Here is a 22,305-nt window from a genome sequence, read left to right on the forward strand (position 1 = left end):
AGAAGTCATCATTCACTTTATGCTTTTCACACTTCCTCACATAAGGGGAAAAGATTCTTAGTCACTAGTGAGAGAGGAAGTGGGGATTAGAAAAAAATAGATTTAATCTTATTACAACAATCTCCTGTCGACTCCTTTCACTCAGGAAAACACCACCAGGAAACAAAAAGGGAAATCTGGTAGATGAACCAGAGAACATCTCAGTTATTAAACTACATAAAGGGAATAAATCAAGTCATTCTGGTATTTGCAACTAAAGCTGAACCATATAACTGCTCATTTTATGCTGCAGACCTTTTATAACGAGACTCAGTGCACCTTTTCTGATGAAGTCCGACTCCTGTATCGTTTTTATTAAAGAATTGTCATTTATGTGTTCTTTTATACAACAAAGATATTAACTGACCTCCTATAAATATGTACTTACAGTATGAGCACCTGCAGCACATCATGCAACTCACATCCACATGCTGCAGTCAATACCAATGATATATGATGATATAAATTGACAATAAAGATGTTTCTAATTAGGTTGAATATGCATTTATTAACATTTTTTTTACAGGTTTCATTTCTAAGGTTGATCTAAAGGAATACTAAAACATAGGTCAGAAAGGTGGTTGTAAAAAGGTTATTTACATGTTTCCATTATTCTAGTGAATATTTTTACTTTGTATATTTATGAAAACATACACCCTTAAAACAGCACAAATAGCAAGTGGGGATTGGTTTTGGATGGCTGGATTCATTTATTGTGTCATTTTTGACCAGAAAGACTTGCTTTCCAACACTAACTTTGTATTTTAGGAAATAAAGGACACTAATAACTGAAGAATAAATAAATGAAGCTGGTTACAGAAACTGTTATTGACCTTAAAAAAATAAGCTGAAACACCTTAAAGAAGATACTGAAAAGCACAGGCTGACAGTCAAAAGTATTGTATGTTTAAAGGGAACCTATTATTATTTTCCATATTTTCTGTCACAGATATAGCAAAATGTCAGATACTAAATGTGGAGAAAGTTTCAACTAATGAGGTAAGTGCATGTAAAAGTAGTCCCTGTGAGCAAAAACCTCAGGCTTCAAACTATGAAAAGTCTAATTCGGCTGAGTTGAGTTTCCAGAATTGTGTTGTGACAGTCAGAGAATTCAGTGGAGAGAAACAAGGGAGCAAATTTATCTTTTCATTTTGTCTCGTACCGCAAACTTTTAAATAGAACAAAAAACCGTCAGTGTGCAAGCTTTTCGTGTGGTACTTTTTTTTTTCCTGGATGACAAAAAACACACAAATCAATTGGACTCAGTGTGCAAAGGTCTTTACATGAGGGCAAAAAGCACTTTTTTGCTGTCCCCTCTGGATGAAAGTTTGAAGCCTGTTTCACCCCTGACCATGACCAGCTTTCCTGAAAGGTGTGGTCAGGTGTGATCAGAGGTGTGCTTTAAAGACATGAATAAATGGCACACACATCAATCTCTCACTGCGCTATAGAAGGAACCTCTTTTGCCTGTGACGGAGGAGGGAGCGGTGGAGGGCAGTTTGGGGCTCTGAGTCCGGGCTTTTTCGGAGCAGGCTTTTTGACATTGGCTGGCAGAGCTCGGGGTGCAGGTTTCGGCTGGGTCCTTGTGTCTGCTGGGGCCGGGGCCGGGGCTGGGGTCGGAGCAGGGGCCGTGATGGGGGGCGGAGGGCCCTGGGGCTTGGGAGGTGCTGGAGCTCTGGGTTTAGAGAACTGAACTGTCACCTGCTCGTTTGCTTGGTTGCCTTTGGTTGTGTTGAAAGTTCTTTTTGCTGCAGGATGAGAAAATAAAGACAGCGGGATTATAAAGAAAGAGTGTCCAGATTAAGAAAAGGGTTGTGATGCAAGATACCTGTGAGGAGGTAGATGCACCCCTAAAATGACAAATAATTCTTAAAAAAAAGACGTTTTTAAACATGCACTGTTATTCACTGCCCTGTACTGATGCTGTAAATGTTCTATATAACATCACTGCATTATAAAGTGTTAATAGCCAATCAAAAAATCAATTTATACAGGGTTGTATCAAAGGGGGTTTTGCTGCTACAGCCTTATGTAGTGTGATATGAGCATAACCTTTCTGTGGCTAATATTAACTAACTTTTTAAAGGTACTGCTATGTAATTGACATAGTTAGCCAATTCTATTTGCAATTTAGCTTTGCATTATTTCAGCATGATTATCGCGTAAATTCCACACGTGGCCACAGTGACTAAAGTGAATAATTTCACTTTGAACTGAATTTTAAACACAAACATGATGAGACCATCTGCAAATATTAAATGCAGCCTTTTTGACATAAAACTCATGATATAGCACCAACAAAAAATACAATTTTATGACAAAGGATTAGGGCCAAATTAAAAAAAAAAAAATCTTTGATATGAAGAATTAGGTCATAATTTACTAGAATAAAGTCTAAATTCCAAGAAGAAGTCATTTATTATGAGAAAAAAAATGATTAATACTAGTATAAAAAAGTATTATCATAACATCATTAATTTAAAAAACAAATATGATGAGAATTGTAATATAACGAGATTAAACTTGTAAATTTATGGGATAAAAGGAAACATCATGCGATGCAGCTGGACCCGAACTCCAGCCTTCAGCATACACTAACCATTCATCCATCACTTCTGATTATTTATTCATACTTTGTCACTTTTTATATCATATTACCCAAATAGTCTTAATCAGTGGCTTTATTTTTCATAAAACTAGGACTTTAATCTCATAATATTATGACTTTATTATTGTAAATTATGACTTTATTCTCATAATATTATGATTTTACTCTGGCCCAAATCCTCTGTCATACAATTTTTATCTAATAATAATAAAAAATCAGCCAATCTCACCACTATGCTGCTTTTATAAATTTGAAATCTGAGTAAATAGATTTCTTTAAAAACATGGAAAAGAGAGAAAGAGCAACTTAACCATAAATGAGCCCCAAAAATTGCAAGAAATTAGCAGAAAGAAATTAAGTAAGTAAATAAGTAAGAAATAATTAAGTAAAAAAAAAATAAATCACTCATGGAAATGCCTTGGAAAAAATGAATGAATATGAATAATTGTGTGGCATAATTTTAAATATAATTATGATAAATGTTGATATGTTTTTTGGAGATTTTTCCCTAGCTTATTAAAAAATAATTTACTAAATTGACTAATTTCTTGCAATATTTGGCACATTTCTTGCTCAGTGCCTTATCCCCAAATTGCACCTATTTGCTCAGGGGATTAAATACTTGTAAAAGGCGTCTGAGCAGAGCACAAGAAAAGTGATGTTGATCCAAGTTTCAAAGGTCTGCATACATTTTTCATAGAAAACACGCAGACACTAAACTCGCTTTTGAATAATTATAAAATACCTCAATGGGAAGTGATCCTAAAATCAGTGAACTACTGCTGCGGTTTGTCATGGGAATCAGTTTTGAAGTCAGACACACACATCGGAATGAGGAGACTTATAAGGGAAAGTATTTCAGTGAGGCCGTTACAACAATGTGAGGGATGACGCACGACCCCAGTGGCTTATATTTTGGTCAGTGGTGTGAGACTTCCTGTTTCCTGTGTACTTCCTGGTTGTTAGAATGAGAGCGGTAGATGTATTTTCTCTCTGTCAGCCCCACCTGACGAGCCATTACTCTGTGAGAGGAAAAGTTTGTACAGGACGTTACACAATGGTGAAAGACACAGATGAAAATTGAGACGTGGCCGTGCCCTTGGCCAAAAAACAGCAGTGAGTGACAGGAATGCTTTTTCTGTAGCAACTTAAAGGGCCACTTCACCAGTCTGACACATCATGAGGAGTACTGTCTAACCTGTAGAAACACATTAATAATGCCTTCTGCAGCTCTGAAAGGAGCTCTTAAAAATCTGAGAAAATAACCCTGAGGACGCCATGAATGATGACGTCATTGGGGGAATTCAAACTTTGTTGTGAACTTTTTGCTTATTGTGATGTCATTTCTTTTCAAAGTAGTTGGTGACTTGCTGGGTGGGTAACTAATCTGTTAACCCAGTCAGAGCTGATCACATCAGATTTATGGATAGGAGGAGCAGCTGCAGCAGAGGTGAGTGAAGGCAAAAATTAAGACTGAGCAGAAAGATTTGCTTTCATTGTGCCAGAGGTTCTGCTGCTCCCTCTGTGCCCAGAATACACTCTGCGCTCTAAGAGTGCGGTGCAATGAATAAACGAATGGCATATATATATATATATATATACATATACATATGTAATCCAACAGCGCTCCTAAATAACGGCAGCAACACCTGGCAGCAGTAGATGTTGTTATTGTGGTGAGCAGCCAAGAATAAATGAATGCGTTTGTGGAATGCTTTGTGTTACTTTACATCTAAGGTTTGGACAGCCATTGGGAACAGTGGACTTACGTTTATATGGTGAGGTGATCTTCACGAAAGCTCTTGGCGAGTCTGGAGGAGCCTCCAGAATCGGCTCCAGCTGATCTGAGCTCTGCTTCTGGGTGGGACTCCTGCTCTGACTTGATCCTGTTCCTTTAGGAAGTGCTGTCGAGCCAGAGGTGACAGAAGCATTAGAGGCCACATTGGGACAGGGATCAGGGGAGGATGAGCTGCTGGATGTTTGATGGCTCGGCGCCGTTGCGTCAGCGACAGGGCCGCCCCATGTGGAGGTGCCAGTTCGACTCAGAGAGCCAGATTTCACCAGGAAGAAGCTGCCGCTGTCCTGAGAGGCTGTGCTGAGGGAAAGAAATACTCAAATTAGCTCCAAGTATTGAATTCACTTGCTCCCAAACCCAGAGCAACTTGTCATGATGTCTTAATGTGAGGAAGGACATGTGTTGACATTGTGCTGTCAGCACAGTAGTGACTTGAGGTTGTTCTTTCCTTATTGAGCGGTACCTGTTTGTCTTTGATAACGCGAGGTGATAAGAGGAGCAGGAGGAGGCTGTGGACGAAGAGGAGGAGACTGTTCTGCTCAGTTTCTCCTTCTCTGAGATCAGAGGCGGGGACACATCCGGCACCTCAGGAAGTTCTGGGATCTCAAAGGATACAGCTGACCAAAACAAAACAGTAAGATTTAGTAAAATTTCAAATCGACACCAATTCTTTTAAAGCAGGGATACTCCACTTGCTTTGCTTGAGGACCACTTTGGCATAATGACATTAGGTCGGGGCCAATCGAAGCAGCCCCATACATGTTTCTAGGATTTCAGGACGTTTGTAGGATTTTTGGTCATTTAATTCATTAATAATTAATGATGTTTTAAAGGGTAACTAAGATGCCAGAATGCAGAGAAACAACAAAACAGAGCTTTTCATAAATAAAATTTCCTGGGGTGGGGGATCCCTCAAGATCATCTTACATTATTTTATCTTTCCGTCCCCTTTTTATGAATTGCAATCATAAAATTATAAATGAAAAAGCCTTAGTGTCCTCTAGTTCTAGAAACATACCTGATGTCGGCATTCTTAGATCTCAGTAAGGAATTTGAAAAGTCATCATGGCTGATAGAAATGATAAAAAATGCCAGAACTACAAAACTTTAATCCAAGTTCTAATAAAACAGATTAACCCTTTAATGTCATATACAGAGGCGACGCCAGTGTCTGTGTACCTTCGGGGAAGAGGCTGGAGCTGTACTGAATAAGAGGCTCAATGACCGTCACCACCTGGACTGAAGATGCTGCAGCCATGTCGAACAGAGCTGCTTCTCTAAAAAGAAGCAGAGGGGAGAGATATGTGGCACTCATTTGCAGAATTGCAGATTGCAGAACGAGGTGACATTAACTCTTTCTTCATGGTTAGAGAAAGATAAATTATCTCGTGTCACTCAAGTAAAACACCTTGTGCACTGAGGTTTAACCACTGAGAGTATTTCTGCCACCAAACACACACTTCCTGTGATTAATGGACGAAAAAAAAAAAACTGCAGCGCAGAGAAAATGTTGCCTGACCAAACATCCGTGACAGTTTATCAGTTAACAGGATGCTGCGGTTCAGTTTCAAGTGACCAGCAGTCAGTCCCATTTGATGAAATATGTCATAAATGCTGGTCTCTTCATGTTAGGAAAAAAAGATGATGAAAGAGGAAGCAAGTGCGAATTTAGTATGGTAAGAGCGCGCACAGGGTAAAGACTGAAAGATGATGAGGTCATTACGCACCCCTCAGCTCGCGGCCAGAGCAGGTTGGGCCCCAGGACGATGGCGATGTTACTGGGTGTCATCTTGTTTAGGGCCTGCTGCCCAGACAGCAGAGACAAGAACTGGATCAGGTATCTGACGAGGAGGAAGAGCAAGAAAACAAGTCGTGAGGGGAAGAAAGTCTAAGATTCAGCTGAGTGTATAGACCTAACAGTGTCACAGTAAACACTCATGGTGTAAAGGGGGAAAATAGATGACATATGAAAGGTCCAGTGTGTAGGATTTAGGGGGATATATTGGCAGAAATGGAATATAATAAGTTTGTTTTCTTTAGTGTATAATTACCTGGAAATCCTTGTGTGAGCAAAGTAGCCAAAGTGGCAAAATATACAAGAAAGTAGTAAAATTTACCTAAAAATTACCTGAAAATTAGCACAGAAAAAAGAAATGACTTGACACATTACATAACATAATTGTAAATATATAATTATATAAATAAAAATCTGAACAATTTTCCCTATTTTTAATTATTTATTGGATAATTTTAAAATAATTCTCTCTCTCGCTTCCTTTTCAGGTCGTTTTTCTTGTCGCTTTTTAATAATTCCTTGCCGTTGGCAAGACTTTTCGCCATAACGCTCTTTGCCTTTTCTCCATGTTTTTGAAAGAAATCTGACTAATATACTTAAAGGTTTAAAAGTGTATGAAATGTGTCTGAACGCAAAGAAAACTGATGTCGATCCAGATTTGTAAGGGTTAAAAACGCGGTGGGTAGGATTTATTGGCATCTAGCAGTGAGGATTGTCAATTGCAACGAGCTGAAACTTCTCCAGTATGGCACGTGTGAACTCCTTCACTTTTGGTCCATCCAGGGCTCAGTGTGGCATGTTAACCGTACACGCCCATTGTGCACGTCCAAGTCACATTAACTTGCATCCGCTCTGCCTCACTGGTCGCTTGTGGCTGCAGCTTTATTATTCTATTTTATTTTTTTCTTAATTAATTAATTCATTGTATTTTTGTATTTTTCTAATTATTTTTCTTCATCTGTTTTTATTGTGTTTTTATTAAAAGTTCACTGTTTTTATTAGTGCAGTTGTTTGGTTGGGACAACTCAATTTTACTGTAGTGTGACAATAAATCCTTCTTGAACCCTTTATAGGCTCTATTGATGTGAGCACCATTTAAATTTTTAGCTTTGTCTGCATCACAGGTATCCCAGAATGCTTTGTGCAGGGAATAAATTGTGTCCAACACACAATGAATAGGAGCAAAACTTCTGGTGGTTTAAAGTGGTCATGCAAGGTAAAACTATGACTCGGCATGTGCAAAAGTGTCAATGAAAAACTCAAAGGTGGACTGACTGACAGAGTGATTTTGCGATCTGTAAAGCCACATCGGTGGTGTGGCTTAAAAATGCATCACATTCAAGTTGAATATAAGGTCAACAAACCTGAGGTTGTTGTAGTTTTCAGGCGGCAATTTCTTTAGCAGCACTTTCAACTGCTCCAGCTTCTCTGGCAGGTCTTTTTCCCTGAGAAAGAAAACACGTCAAAGTCAAGAAATAGACATGAAACCAGAGCAGAAATAAGAAAAATAGAGTGTATACGTACCCTGCTGCTTTAAACCAGTCATTGTAGAGGTCAAAGGTCATCAGAGGTTCGGGGAGTTCTCGCAGGTAACACTTCAGAGCTCCTGTCGCAACACCAGCAGAAATAAATGGCATTTGAACAAGCTGAGGTAATATGTGACCCTGATTCCTGACCCTGTCTGTGTAAAATAAAATTTAAAGTCACCATATCACCTTCTCTCTTTCAGTGGTGGTAAAAGTAAAGATTCATGCTCGACTTTACTCAAGATCTCTTTTTTTCTGCTGTTCTAAAAATTCTCTCGCACTCAGGAAATGATGTATTTTACATTACTGGAAGCTGAAACAGAGGCTGTATTTGGAGTAAACAGAAGAGGAACTGGGACGTTACAACGAGCTGTGAAAGTCACGTTGGCTGAACACATGAGGAAGAGCAGTGCCCACAACAGAAAGTCAAACTGAGAGGAAATCTAAGGAAAAAGGCACATCCTGACCGGCCACAGCGTGAGGGTCCATGCTGAACTCGCTGTGGTCCACCGCCTCTTGGTCCAAACAAGTCTTCAACCTCTTCACCACCGAGGCTGCCGCCGCCAGACGAAACAGACCCTGAGGGATAAGACAAAGATGTCAAGAGTGATTAAATGGGAGAGCAGGTTTGCATCAGAGTCCATTCATAATAATAACTTTATTTATATAGCACCTTTAAAGACAGAATTTACAAAGTGCTTTGATATAAACAAAGCAAAGCAGAAATGGGATACATACAATGGAGATGCAAACAGTCCTATTAAACACAAGTGAGAAGAAACAAGGGTAGAAAAGCAGAGGACAAATAATGCAAGATGCAAGCGTAATGTAAATATAAAATTATACAAAGAAATAAATCAAAAACAACAACAGAAACAATAAAAGCAATAAAACCACACAAAAAAAGGAAATAAAAGAGATAAAACATACATTTAAAAGGTAAAATAGATTAAAAATAAATAAATAAAATAAAATAAATAAAAAGACAAAATAAAAAGTCGAAATACAAAAAATTAAAAAATAACAAATGACGCAAATGGATTGAGTTTTTAGTGTCTACAGAGCTTAAACTTCTGTAAAAGCCCTGTATTTCCTTCTGTATTTTTCAAGCACCTACAGAAGCTAGAAGCCAAACTCCTAAAATATTACTTCCCCTTTAGCCAGTTTGTGGTTTTGATATGTTTTATTTTTTTTAAATGTTTGAATCCTGGTCAGGGTTCGCTTCCACTGTTTGGGAGATGAGATGAAAGTCCGGCAGTGTTTTATGAGCTACAAAACTTGACCCAACCATCCATCGGCATGAGGGTGAGTAGATAATGACTGAATTTTCATTTTTGGGTCAACTATCCCTTTAAGACACATTATAAGGCTGAGCTACTGTTTATTTACAGGCAAAATACACAGACCCTTTAAATGTTTGTTTATATATACGTATAAGTAAAATAACTATAAACCTGCTGATTTTTAGCGGAAATCTGTTTACACCAATAAAACTACACATTTCTAAGGGGAATAAATCATCAACATGGACCACAGGAAGAGTAGCTGTTGCCTTGGTAATAACTAATTGGGATCAAAATAAATAATACACACCCAGCAGTACCTGAGAATGACAAAAGTCTGATGGTGCGCAGGTGCAAAGCTTTGTGATGAATTAAAGTCAAAGCAGTATTTCCTTGTGTTTGGATTATGACTGTGAAAACTGCAGTCTCATCCCGACAGTCCTACCTCCTCAGTCATGCCCGTTCTCAGCAGCATGTGAATACACTCCTGGATGGGTGCAGCGATTTCTCTGTTGCTTTGAGACAGGTGATCGAGCAGAGGCTCCCCGTAAACCTTCTGACTGGAGACGCTCATCGGTGGACCTGCGGAATCAGATAAGAACACAGAGGAAATAAGGTCGTATGTGGAAATAACGCAACAACCATGCATAAAATAAAACTGGAGCAAACTTTACCTTTCTGACTGTGATTCTCTTTGAGCTCGCTGATGTTTTTGTCCAGGAACTCATGCGAATGTTTGTGATATTCCGCCTGCAGCTCCAGAAGCTGGGGTCAAAAAAAAAAAAGGTAAATTTGTACATTTTGTTTTGATGCATGCTAAGAAGAAAAAGAGCAATCACAGCTGCAACTCACACGGATGAAGTAGTTAGCATAGTCGTCTTCTTTAGTGGCAAAGTGGTACAGATCTGCAGAGTACTGGTCCTACAGAGACGAACAAACAAAGAGGTCAGAGGTCACACTGCACCGGGGGTGGATGCATGCTGCAAGAGGCTGTAAGAGAAAAAAATCTGTTACCTTGATGTTCTCCAGCTTCCTCCAAGCTTCTTCCACTTCCTCCCTGAGCCCGTCCTGCTTTGCCTGGGGACCAGTGCTGGCTTGGCTCCTGAACAAAAAACACACACAGAAATGAGTAAAATCTGTAGAAGCTTCTTTTTAGGTGGATAAACTGTGACACAGCTGACGGAGGCAGCGAAACTCACCTGGTTTTTGCGTTGTTCCAGTCGGTAGTGAGCTTTGCAAACTGCTTCTTGTTCTTAAGAATTTCTGGTAAATCATCCTGGAAGGAATAAAAAAGCAGAACAAACAAATAAATACATTTTAAATAAATCATCACAAATAAAAATGTTTGAGGGTTAAAGTATGAACTGGTTTATAATTATTTTTTAACCCTTTATTCACCATTTAGTGCATACATATAATCAAATACAAAGTAAATACATAAAAATAAAACAAACAGAGTGTTGATCACTATTATATATACACACATATATAAAAAATATACACTTCTGGATAAATAATTACAGAGGATACAAAATAATAATAACACAAACAACTGACTATTTCAGCCTATACAATTAATAGCATTTTTGTCAAGCTTTAGTTGTTTTGACACTTAACCCTTTGGTTTGATGTCTTTAAAAAACATGGGTAAAAGGCAATGAGCAACTTAAGAAGAAATTACACAAAAATTAACAAAAAATGTGTAAAAAGTAAAAATTGCCTGAAAATTAGAAAATAAAACTCATTAATTCATTCATTCATTGTCCGTTATCACTTGTCCTCGCAAGGGTCGCGGGGGGGCTGGAGCCAATCCATAAAATAAATAAATAAAATAAATAAATAAATAAATAAAATAAATAATAATAATAATAATAATAATAATAATAATAATAATAATAATATTATTATTATTATTATTATTATTATTATTATTATTATTATTATTATTATTATTATTATTATTATTATTATAACAATAACAACAATAATAATAATAATCTATAAAACAAAATAAAAGAATAAATTACCCCAAAAGGTGCTTAAAAAAATCATAATTCTGAAAAACAATGAAAAAATATATATAAATATAGTTGTTGTGTTTTTTAAAAACACTTTAACCATGCTCCTTTAAAAAATATTTTTTTCAAAAATAATATCTTGCAATTTGCGGAACAGTTCTTGCCAAGTTGCTCGCTGCTTTTTTTTCTCATGTTTTCAAAGAAAACAAACCAATTTGCTCAGATTTCAAAATTTTAAATACTTGTGAAGGTGTCGCAGCACAAGAAAAATAATGTCCATCCAGGTTTCAAAGGGTAAAAGTAGTATATGATTTAACAGCATTTTATTATTTTGAATATAAACTTTTTTTAAGCATACTGCACAATGATATGTAAAAGTGAAGAGAAAACGACAAAGATGGACGATTAGGTAATAAAAAAAATTAGCTGATTTATCACTGGCTTTCTCGCTCCACTTTAGCACATTAAAGTCATACTGGATCTTAAAATAAAACTGCTTATGTAAAGCTGCAGTGTAGCTGGATGATGTATTCATCAGTTTCTGTACAGGCCGTTCTCACCTCGCTGAGCTTGTTGAGCGGCTCTAGAACTTCCTTCTCCACTTTCATCTCAAAGTCTGCCAACATGCTGGCCAGCATCTTCTCCATGAAACAACACATCTCCAACACCCTCCTGCCCCCACACACACACACACACACACACACACACACACACACACACACACACACAGAGCTCATAGTTAAGTCCTGTTTTGCAATTTATCAACAGAACTAAAAACTATAAAAATACATTCACATCTAAAAAAAAAAAAAACTGTTGCAAAGAAACCATAAAGCACAAACAAAGGCGGTGCAGATACTTCCAAACAAATGTGCTTGAACAAAATAATACTTTGCTTATAGGTTCAGATTTATATATTTGTAATTATTTGTGTTTGTCACATTCTGATGTGTCCTGCCTTCATACATGTTGGAAATATTGGATTTTAATAGACATATTTAGGTTGCCTGTATGAGCTGGCCTGTCTTTGTTTTCATTCAGGTGGTTTATTATTAAGAAGTTTTCTTGATTTTGGGGTTTGTGTTTAATGCTTTCTCCCCCTCCAGTTGTCCCTCATTTGGTCACCTAAACACCTGTCCTGCATCAGTCCTTCCTTTCTTTTCTAGCCAATCAGCTTCTTGCCCATTCTTCTTCCTAATTACCTTTAATCTCCTCACCTGAGCTTCTCCACTTTTTTCCACCTGCACCTCATCCCTTCAACAGACTACATCTTGTTTTTCAGTTCAGTCTTTGTTTGATTCTTGATTTGGTTGAGAGATCTTTATTTTTGCTTGCTCCAACCTCACATAAAGAGTGATTATTCGATTTCCTGTCGCCTGCAGTGTCCTTATTTTATAAACTGATAGCCGTGAATTTTATATTTGTTTCATATATGTCGCTTCTTATATTTTATTATTATATATATATATATATATATATATATATATATATATATATATATTTTTTTTTTTTTTTTCTTTAATAGAGGCTCTCAGTAAACGTATGTCACACAAGTTTAATTTCACACTGTGAAAAATACTTCATCAGATGTCAAAGTGCTGGATCGAAACAAGGCACTTAAAATGCAAAATAAAAATAAAAATAGTAAAAATATCTAAGTATAAGAATTAAAAGTAAAAGTACTCAGTAAGGACAAATGTCCCCCATGACTGTTGGAGGTGGAGAAAACATATTAAAAAGGGCAGTATTTCCCTCTGAATTGTTGTAGAAGTCAAAGTTGGGATCAAGTCATAGTCACAAAAAAGTCTCACATCTTAAACTTTGTGTTTAAAGTCCCAATCAAGTCATAATGTGTTTTTAACAAATGTTGTCATTAAATTTACAAAAAAAGGAGTGCTTTAAAATTTGCATTTATTTGCTTAACAATTTGAAACCTGGATCAACATCAGTTATCTTGTGCTGCGTTCAAAAAAATCGGTTTTATTTGGTTCAAAAAACACGGGGAAATGGCAACGAGGAACTTGGCAAGTCCCACAAATTGCAAGAAATAAGTAAAAGGTTAGAAAAAAATAAGTTGAAGTTTGCAGGGTGAGTGTTGAGAAAACTATATTTATGTATTTTTTTTATTCATTTAAAATAATATTACAAGAAAAAAAAATCTGTCATTTAATTTGACAGATTTTAGCACTGTATTGGGGTCATTTTCTTTTTCTTTCTTTTGTGTGGCTTATTTTTTCAGGAATGTTTTATTTCTATTTTGGGGGGCCATTTCTTAAGCTGCTCATTGCCCTCTTTGCTCAGGTTTCAAAGGGTTAAGTGTGTTAAAAAGTTACTTAGCTTGCTAACTATGGCAATATTAGCCTTGATTTACTGTTCAGTGTGCAACTTCAAATGTTGAACAAAGATGGAAGTTGTTGCATCTTCGCCTGTAATTTCCAGTCTACACGTTTTGCATACTGCAATTTGTTCAAGCTTGAGTCCAAGAACGTCAAAATTTCGAGTATTTAACTTAGTGAGCCACTGTATCAGATCAGAAACTCTAAATGAAGACATCAGTAGAATTCTGTTCATTTTCACCAGAACTGAAAACTGTTGTATTACAGTCATGTTCTCACATGACAGCATCAGTCATGAGTTCAGGTCATGGAGGGAGGGATGTCACCTGATCGAGGACTCGGCATCGAAGTCTTTGAGGCTCTCTGCCATGCTGACGGACAGCAGCATCAGGGGGAGCTTTTTCTGTGGGCACAGACGTAACAGCTCTCAGTAACCAATCAAATGTTTCCCGGCCTTTAATCGTGGATGCAACACTTCTAGTACCATTCTTTTCTCAGCCTCCAGCCCCGTCTGACTCTGCATGCAGCCCAGCAGCTTCTTGTGGAGGACCTGAGCCGCCTTCTTGGCCGGTTCCACCCGCTGCTCCACCTTTACATACAAACGGAAAAAAAGTCAGTGCTTTAAACAATGTGCTCACCTAAAGCAAAGCTTTGTTTAAAAAAATACCTTATTGCAATAGTTCCTTCAGTCTCTTCCAGGCAATTTGTTTACATTACATTTCAGTCTATTGCACATGTTTATATTTGTTTGTATTGTTAAATTAATAAAGATAACTAAGAGGAACACAAACATATTCACACAAACATAAGCAAATATGCACAAATCAACAACTAACAAAAAAAGAAAAAAAAAACAAAAAAAAAAAACACAAGAGAAACAAACAATAAAATGAACCAATAAATAAATAAATGAAAATAACAAAAAGAAAACAATAATATTTTGGGGGTTTTTTTTAAAGGAAAGGAAAAAGTGGTAGGACAGGGTAGGTAGGGTTGTTTGGTTTAGGAAAGGCTTGGGGATAGGAGGAGAGTAGGCTACCTACTTAACTATTTTGGGCAAAGCCAAAATGACAAATCACTTTGTAAATTCTATCTTTTGGATACACCTTGTTCCATATATTTATTTAGTCTCTAATTGTGAATGTTAATTAATTTTCATGTTTAGAATTTGTTGTATTGCTGATACGCATTTGTTCAAAGCTGGTGAATTTGACTGTTTCCATGTTCTCGTCATTTGCTTTAAAGCAGTTCCGCGCGATATATTAAAGAGGAGTCTATCAGCCAGTTTTATTGTTTCCAGTAGATTAACACCCAATCAGTTTTCTACTTTTAGAGATACTTTTAAATCAAAAAAATATTTTAAAGTTTTCTCAACATCTTCCCAAAATTGTTTCAGTATGGGACACTGAAAAAAAGAATGTTTTTGTGTGCTTGTTGTTCCCCACATCCTCTCCAGCAGCTCGTCCCTGCTGAAAGGTAACATTTACCATACATGTCAGGAGTAATAAAATACTTCATGCTCACTTTCCAGGAATATTCCCTCCAGTATTTTGATTGTGATATCTTAAGATTTTCATTTAGAGCATATCTCCAATCTCCACTTGACATATTGATTTCTAATTCTTTTTCTCATTTTTCTTTTACTTTATTATCAACAATTCTGCAGGATTCTATAAATGTCTGAAATATTGTTTTTGCTCTATTTCTATCTTTAATCAAATAGTGGATTAAATTATTGTTTGACTTGCCTTCCTCTAAATGTTTCATGAGGTAACTTCTCACCTGTGGATACGTAAGAAAATGGTTCTGGTCCAGCTCATATTCAGTTATCATTTCAAATGTGTTTACTGTATGGTTTGTAAGTAATTGAGAGAATGTAACTAATCCCTTTCTAGCCCGAAGATCCAGAATTTTATCAGATCGATTTGGAGTGAATTCAGGGTAATGTGTCATTTCCCTTTAACCAACAATTTCATTATCAATTTTAAAGACTTTGCATCGACTCCTCCAGATCATTAGAGTATTTGAAATACACTGGCTCTGTTCATTTTGTTGTTTCCAAGCTTCTCTTATAAATGGCAATGTCCAAATTGATACGCCTGCCAATTCCTTTTCTATATTAATCCATTATAGTTTTTGTCATTGCTTTCATCCATTTCATTAGTTAGAATTTGTGATGTGTTAAAATCATTTTGTAGATTTGGAAGACCTAACCCTCCTTCATCTTTTGGTTGTAGCAAAGTTTTAAATTTGATTCTCTGTCTTTTGTTGTTCCAAATAAATTTTGAAATAATTTCGTTCCATGTACTGAAGTATGTTCCTGTTATTGGTATTGGTAAAGCTTGAATCAGAAACAAAAATTGAGGGAGTACCATCATTTTTATGGTTTCGACTCTACTTAATATTCCATCCGGTATTATCTCCATCTATTTAGATCCAGCCTTATCTTACTTTCTAATACACCATAATTTACCTCAAACAGTTCATCTAGGTTCTAACTGATGTTAATACCCAGATATCTTACTTTCCTTGTATCCCATTTTACTTTGTAGCCATCTTTTATAGCTTGGCTGACTTGTTTCCCTATTGTTAATGATTCACATTTGTTCTCATTAGGTTTATATCCTGACACACCATATTCTTGAATTATTTTCATTAATTCCTGTACCGATTCCTCTGGTGATGTCAGATAAACCATTAAATCATCAGCATAAAGTGCCAATTTATATATTTCTTTTCCCACTTGTATTCCTTTTATCTCTGCATTCTTTCTAACTGCTACAGCTAGCACTTCAATATATATAGCAAATAAAAAGGGGGGAAAGAGGATCTCCCTGCCTATTTCCTCTTTGTAAATCTTCTTGATAGGGTACCATTTATTTTTACTCTGGAAACTGGATCTTTATAAATTGCTTGTAACCATAAACTAAATTTCCTGTCCACGCCAAAGCTGTTTAGAACCTCAAACATAAAAGCCAGTACACTAAATTAAAAGCCATCTTTGCATCTAATGTTATTAACAAAAGGTCTTCATTGTGTTTTTGGGCAAAACCTAATAAATGTATTGTTTGCCTAATGTTATTTGCCAATAACCTGCGGTAAAGCTTGTGCATATAGTGTCTGATGTTTCATATAAACAGGTAATCACCAAATCCAGTTTCTGTTCCTTTTTCAAAGGAATGGACCTTGTGGTGTTTTGTTATGTATGTTGTGGTTTTATGTTGTCATGTTTTGTCATGCATATGATGTGTGCTATAAATTTCACATGATAATCGGTTAAATTAGTGGACCTCCTAAAGTTTATGGAACAATAAAGTTTGAATTACAGACAAAACCAACGTAATCACTTGTTAATAATAGGTCAATCATGGAAGAATTATAAAGTCTGAGGATGAAACAGAGTTTTCTGTTTTTCTCACCATAACCAGGTCCTCGTGTAGAAGTTCAGTGGCATCTTGTGACCTGCAGAAGTGTGTGTCAGATCAGTCAGTAAATGTACAGGGAAACAACCCAAACATCAAAAGCGAATGAGCAAAAGTCCCACAAAGTCAAACTTTTTGTTTAGTCTCTATCATGCTGTTCTCATATATATCCCATGTAACTGTATCATGTGACCAATGCACTGGTGGGGTAAAGATATTATCATGATCAAAGATATCTTCATGTAATATCTAATAATGCTCAGGGCATCCAAAAAATCCAGATGGCTCATGGAAAAAAAAAATTGACAAGGCAACTGGGGCAAAAGAGTTACAATAAAATGACCTTAAAATAAGCATAAAAGGGAAAAAAGCAAAGTTTTAAAAAAAGTAAATGTAAATACACTAGATTAACTAATAAAATATAGTTAGTTATAATATATTTTTTCTGCCGTAACATAATTCCGGTAACATTTTTTATATATCTAATAATCTATCTATCTATATCTATCTATATATAATTTTCAAGTTATTTTAGTCACCTTTCACTAATTTCTATTTTTTTTTCTGACATTTCTTGCCAAGTTGCTCACTAGTCTTTTTCCCAAGTTTTCAAAAGAAATCAAACCTATTTCATTACGTTGCATATGTTTAAGAGCATGTAAAAGGCATCTGAACGCAGCACAACAAAACTAACATCGATGCAGTTTTACGGGGTAAACATAACGTTGCACGAAGGAGGAAAAAAGTGAGCAGGTAGCGGTGTTTGATGTGTACTTGAAAACATCCCTCAAGAATGCTGAGAGATGCAGCCGCAGGAGGGAGGGTTATCAGGAGGGATAACTGATGACAAAGGACAACTCGACTGCACTGATGTCTTCAATCAGGCCATAATAAAATATAAACCACTGCAGACAATGTGCAGTTTGAAATTTGAGTTCATGTTTCCTTCCCTGAGCTCTCAAAATATCTGACAAGTTGCAACCATAGATTGAAAATAAAGATAAATAAAGTTTGAACATTTCTAGGCCTTAAGCCAACAACCTAAACCTGGAGTTTGAAGGCTGCTGCTGTGGTTTAGTTCTGTGAGAGGAGGGAGGGGCTGATCTCTGCTGCGACACAAAGCTGTTTAAAAAGAGGTGAAACAACCCTCCTCACAGCTTTGAGAGCATCGGGCCTGGGTGTCACACCAAAAAGGAAGCCCAACCTGGTTCGTAAAGAGGTCAGACGAGCTTTCAGCACGTCCATGATGCTGCTTCTCCTTCCAGTGAACACCTGATGTTTCAAAACACAGATAGAAGAATTCCCCTAAAGTGTTTGAACTGCACTCCAGTTCCTTTTTTTTTTGTTTATCTCTGACTCACATTTCACCTTTTTCTTTTGGGGCAGAAAATGGTAAGTTATTCCAAAAGGGTAAAATTAGATGAGACGTGATATATGCTTTTCTAAGAAAGTAAAAGTGTGTGTGGAGGTGTTTGTGTCAGGACAGTTTTTCCCTGACCACAGTGACATCAAGAATTAATATGTCAGAATCAATGCATTGCTACACTTTGGGTCTAATATATTCACACATGATGTGCAGTACATGTGCACTGAGTGTGTGTGGGTGTGTGTTAATTTTCGTGCCTATGTGTTAATCTTGTCTAAGGTCGCAGCAGCAGCAACAGTACAAACTGAGAGATGGGTGAAGTGCTGCTGTGGAAGCAGAAGCCCACGATGCTCTGCTGCAGATGCATGCTGCTGCGTAAGTTTATTATTAAACCAGAGTGCATCAAAGGTGGAGGCAGCACACACACACACACACTTATTTTGCTCTGCTGCATGCACCAGACAGGATGGAGGTGGATCACCATCGTACACAAAAACCCTCTAGATGAGACACATTTGACAGAGATGCTTTCTTTTTTTCTTGTTTAAAGGAATAATTCACCTCAGAAAAAAACATCCGAAAATCACGTAGTCATGCCGTGTTACCTTAAATTCATGAAAAAAAAAGACTTTTTCTTCTTTTTCTATTGATTTATTGATTTATCAGAGACCACCTTTAACAACAGCAAAACTGTATCAGTATTTTGTATACAATCACGACATGCTATTTCTTCATCAGGTTGTGCTCTGAACTTTGACCCTCTTGCTCATATATTTTTGTAACCTTTGAGATAAAGCAAAAAATTACATACAGAACATATGGCAGGATAAAAGACACTTGGATTATACTGCAAGAGCTGTGTGGGAGTTTCTAAACAGAAGTTTAAATATAGTTCTGCTTAGTGGTGGACGAAGTAGTTACATCCCTATGTAAAGGTCTTAATACCACACTACAAAAATACTGTTAGTAGTACAAGTCCTGCATTGGAAATTATGCTTAAGTAAAATCATCAAAGTGTATTTAAGTATTAAAAGTAAAAGTACTCAGTACAGAATCATTTTAATTATTTTAACAAATTCACAAAATGATCAAAAGAAAAGCAGTCCTTGTATATGAGAAGCTAGAACCATGACATTTTTTAAGTAAAAAAAAAATGATGATCAAAACGACTGATCATTTCAGCTGCACTTGTATATTTTCATTTGGATGCAAAAATCTCAATTTGGAAGGTATCAGTTGATTGTAGTGTAATTAAAAGTACAAATATGGCAGTAGAAGTAGAGGGTGACATGAGATTAAAATGCTCAAGAAAAACTAAATTTACTGCGAATTTGTTCTTAAGTGCAGCGCTTAAACTTCTGTACGTAGTTACATTCCACCCCTGGTTTTGCTGCTGTTAAACGTGGTCAGCAATCAATCAATAAATCAATATGTTTGTCTTTTTCCATGGAAGCACGTGAGAAAAACAATGTTTTCTTTACAAATTCATCACAACACGGCATGAGTGACTGATTTACAAATGCTTGTTTTGTGGGTGAAGTATTCCTTTAAGGTCTTGATTATAATATTTGCAGAAATTTCAATGCCATAACTCCCCAAACCAATGGTTGACAACTGCTGCCTTCACAACCAAGTTGGCCCTCCGTCTTTCACGCCTCAAAAACCAAAACAATGTGCTTCACTTTTAAGAGGAACCAGCCACTGTGTCACTCCTGCTTTACACACTTTTCAACAGTGTTTTCAACAGAAAAAACGAGAACATGGAAACCAAATATGAGCATTTCCTCAAAGTAGAAGAACGCGCTGAAATGAAACCAATGTGGAGGGTAATGATGCACGCTGGTTGGAAAGTTTTAAAATAAAACGAGCCTTTGTCGGTTTCATAACTGAAATGATTCATCCACTGGTGTATTGTGGGGTATTTGTAGGTTTATGGCGTTTACCCGCCTCTCAGCTAAAAAGCCATTGAAAAATAAAGGAGAAATACCCACCTCCTCCTCCGTGATCTAACCATCTACTCAACAGTACACCTGCAACATCAACTGCCACTACAACACTGAATCCATCCATAGGTGTAGATTTTTCCACACTGTTCAAAAAATCTGCTAATTTTGATGAAAAAAGGGGGAATTAGTGAGTTTTTTGTACAGTGGGAAAGAAGCTAAAATTACACAGAAAAGACGGCACAAACTGGCACATAAAAATTCACAAGATTGCAGAAAATGAAGTGTTAGATGCTCTAATTCTTCTGTCATAGGACCCCCAAACCCCTCGTTTCAAATGTTTCCTCCCCTCATGTGTAAATGAAACCTATGAACTAGGAGGTTAAGATTCACCAAAAGGCGTCAAAACTCAGGCAATGCTTGTGATACTCAGAACAATGTTACTGCAATAAACAAAAGCCCCTTTCTGATTCATTTCCCCTCAGGCATCTTGGTAGCACGCGAAGCTGTGCCAGAAACACTCACCCTTCTTATGGGGTTTAGATTCACAGCAGCACCTTTACAGCGAGACTATAACTTTTACAGAGAGCAAGTCACAGTTATGGGAAGAAGGTAACTGATGAAAACAATAAACGGTTGCACAAGTACAGCAGAGTCATGTCGGCAGTTAAACTAACTCAGCTGTCTGTTTCATCGTGCTGCAATCAGACGCCTTTCACTAGCGTTTAAACCTCTGGAACCTGAGAAAATGGGTTTTTGAAAACATGAGCATAAGCAAGGCAATGTTTGTCAAATTGCAAAAAATAGTAATTTAAAGGGTGACTGGAAATGAATTGAAAATAAACAGCAGGGAGAAAAACTAAAATTATTATTTTTTTTTTTTTAAATCCAGAAAAGTAGTTGTAATTCCTATGATTATATATTTAGAATTATGTTATGTTACACTTTTTCTCAGGACATTTTAATTTTTTTGTTTTTTGGTCTGTGTGTTTGTTTTAAGGTATTTTCCTTGTTAATTTTATTTACTAATATCTTGCTATTTTTTGGGCTATGTCTTATTAAGTTGCTTTTTGCTTTCTTCCTATGTTTTCAGATAATTTTTTGAAATTATCAAGACAATTTGATCAGTTTAAGGGGTAAAACAAAAGTTTACACAGTGAAAAACACTAAGAAATTATCAATCAAACTGTCACTTTTTAACCAAACCAGACCTAATCAATGCCAAATCTCCTGGACTCACATCTTGAAGAGTTCAGTATCAGACAAGGAGAGAAATATCAGAAACTTACCGTCCTGCAGAGCCCAGCTGCTTCAGGATGCTCAGAGACTGCCGGAGCATGCTGGCAGTGGATTCAGACCTCCTCAGTCCTGCTCAGCACCACCAGATATCCTGCTCCGAAGACGTCCAGCTGTGTCACTTCATCGGGGAGACGAGGTGCATGCTGGTTGCCTCTGCTTCTGTGGTGGTTGTTTTTTGGTTTTCTTGGCGTGTGGCCGTCAGTTTTCGTTCTTGGTTCAGGGGTGTGCTCTGAAGTCACATCGAACACAAGTCAGTGAATGAGGAAGTTGCAGAGATGAAGTGTCAGCTGCGAGGGGGAAGAGAGATTTTTTTTTTAGGTTTTGACTGTCACACTATGGTTTTAAAATTGGCCCAAACAGACACTCGACTGTACTGCGAAATCACAGAGCAGAATGAGAGATTTAAAGGTATATATGATGGCAGAAGATTATTTTTTTTATTCAAGTTTCTGACAAATTATTTTCTTCAAACGAATGAGAGGATTCATCCATACGTAATATTTCTGCGTGTTAATGATGAATTTGCAGATTTACACCTCTTTAGAGAGGTAGATTTTTCACTCTTAAATTAAATGAAAATTCGTATGTACCTCTGTAAATGCAAACAGGGTGTGCTGGAGAGTTAAAAGGATGTGAAAAGGCAAAAAGAGGAAACTATCAGTAGTGCTGCCTGAAGCTGTCTTTGTTTTTCAGTTTTTAAAGATCCAGAGTTTAGGATTTAGGGAGATTTATGTATTTATTTATTTTTAGTGTATTGTCATCTGAAAAAAAGGATATTATTGTTACCTTAGAGTGATATGAGCTGTTTATATCTAGGGGGCGGGTCCTCGTCTATGGAGATCACCATGTTGCTACAGCAGCCCAGAACGGACAAA

The 22,305-nt window shown here is 36.8% G+C and overlaps 1 protein-coding gene across 1 annotated transcript; it reads right to left on the reverse strand.

The window, feature by feature from the left end:
* Positions 1–224: 224 nt before the first annotated feature.
* On the reverse strand, positions 225–21,675 carry sh3bp1 (SH3-domain binding protein 1). Its single transcript, XM_042507325.1, has 18 exons — positions 21,421–21,675; positions 16,820–16,862; positions 13,885–13,989; positions 13,727–13,803; positions 11,625–11,736; positions 10,246–10,322; positions 10,061–10,148; positions 9,899–9,967; positions 9,721–9,811; positions 9,492–9,628; positions 8,231–8,342; positions 7,762–7,843; positions 7,602–7,682; positions 6,170–6,283; positions 5,622–5,719; positions 4,906–5,059; positions 4,417–4,742; positions 225–1,787 (listed from the first exon to the last, which is right to left on the reverse strand). The coding sequence occupies exons 1-18, from the start codon at positions 21,468–21,470 to the stop codon at positions 1,477–1,479; spliced, it is 2,127 nt and encodes a 708-aa protein (XP_042363259.1). The 5' UTR covers positions 21,471–21,675; the 3' UTR covers positions 225–1,476.
* Positions 21,676–22,305: the final 630 nt, after the last annotated feature.

The sequence above is a fragment of the Plectropomus leopardus genome, chromosome 19 (assembly GCF_008729295.1).
Source record: "Plectropomus leopardus isolate mb chromosome 19, YSFRI_Pleo_2.0, whole genome shotgun sequence".
Classification (NCBI taxonomy): domain Eukaryota; kingdom Metazoa; phylum Chordata; class Actinopteri; order Perciformes; family Serranidae; genus Plectropomus; species Plectropomus leopardus.

Bases quoted from the DNA above. Each gene is read 5' to 3' on its own strand.
- sh3bp1 (XM_042507325.1), bottom strand. From the start codon at position 21,470: ATGCTCCGGCAGTCTCTGAGCATCCTGAAGCAGCTGGGCTCTGCAGGA. The intron at 9,629-9,720 runs GTAAAGTTTGCT...CTGATTCCGCAG, and splicing joins AGAGAATCACAGTCAGAAAG to GTCCACCGATGAGCGTCTCC. The intron at 5,720-6,169 runs GTGCGTAATGAC...GCTTCTTTTTAG, and splicing joins CTCTGGCCGCGAGCTGAGGG to AGAAGCAGCTCTGTTCGACA.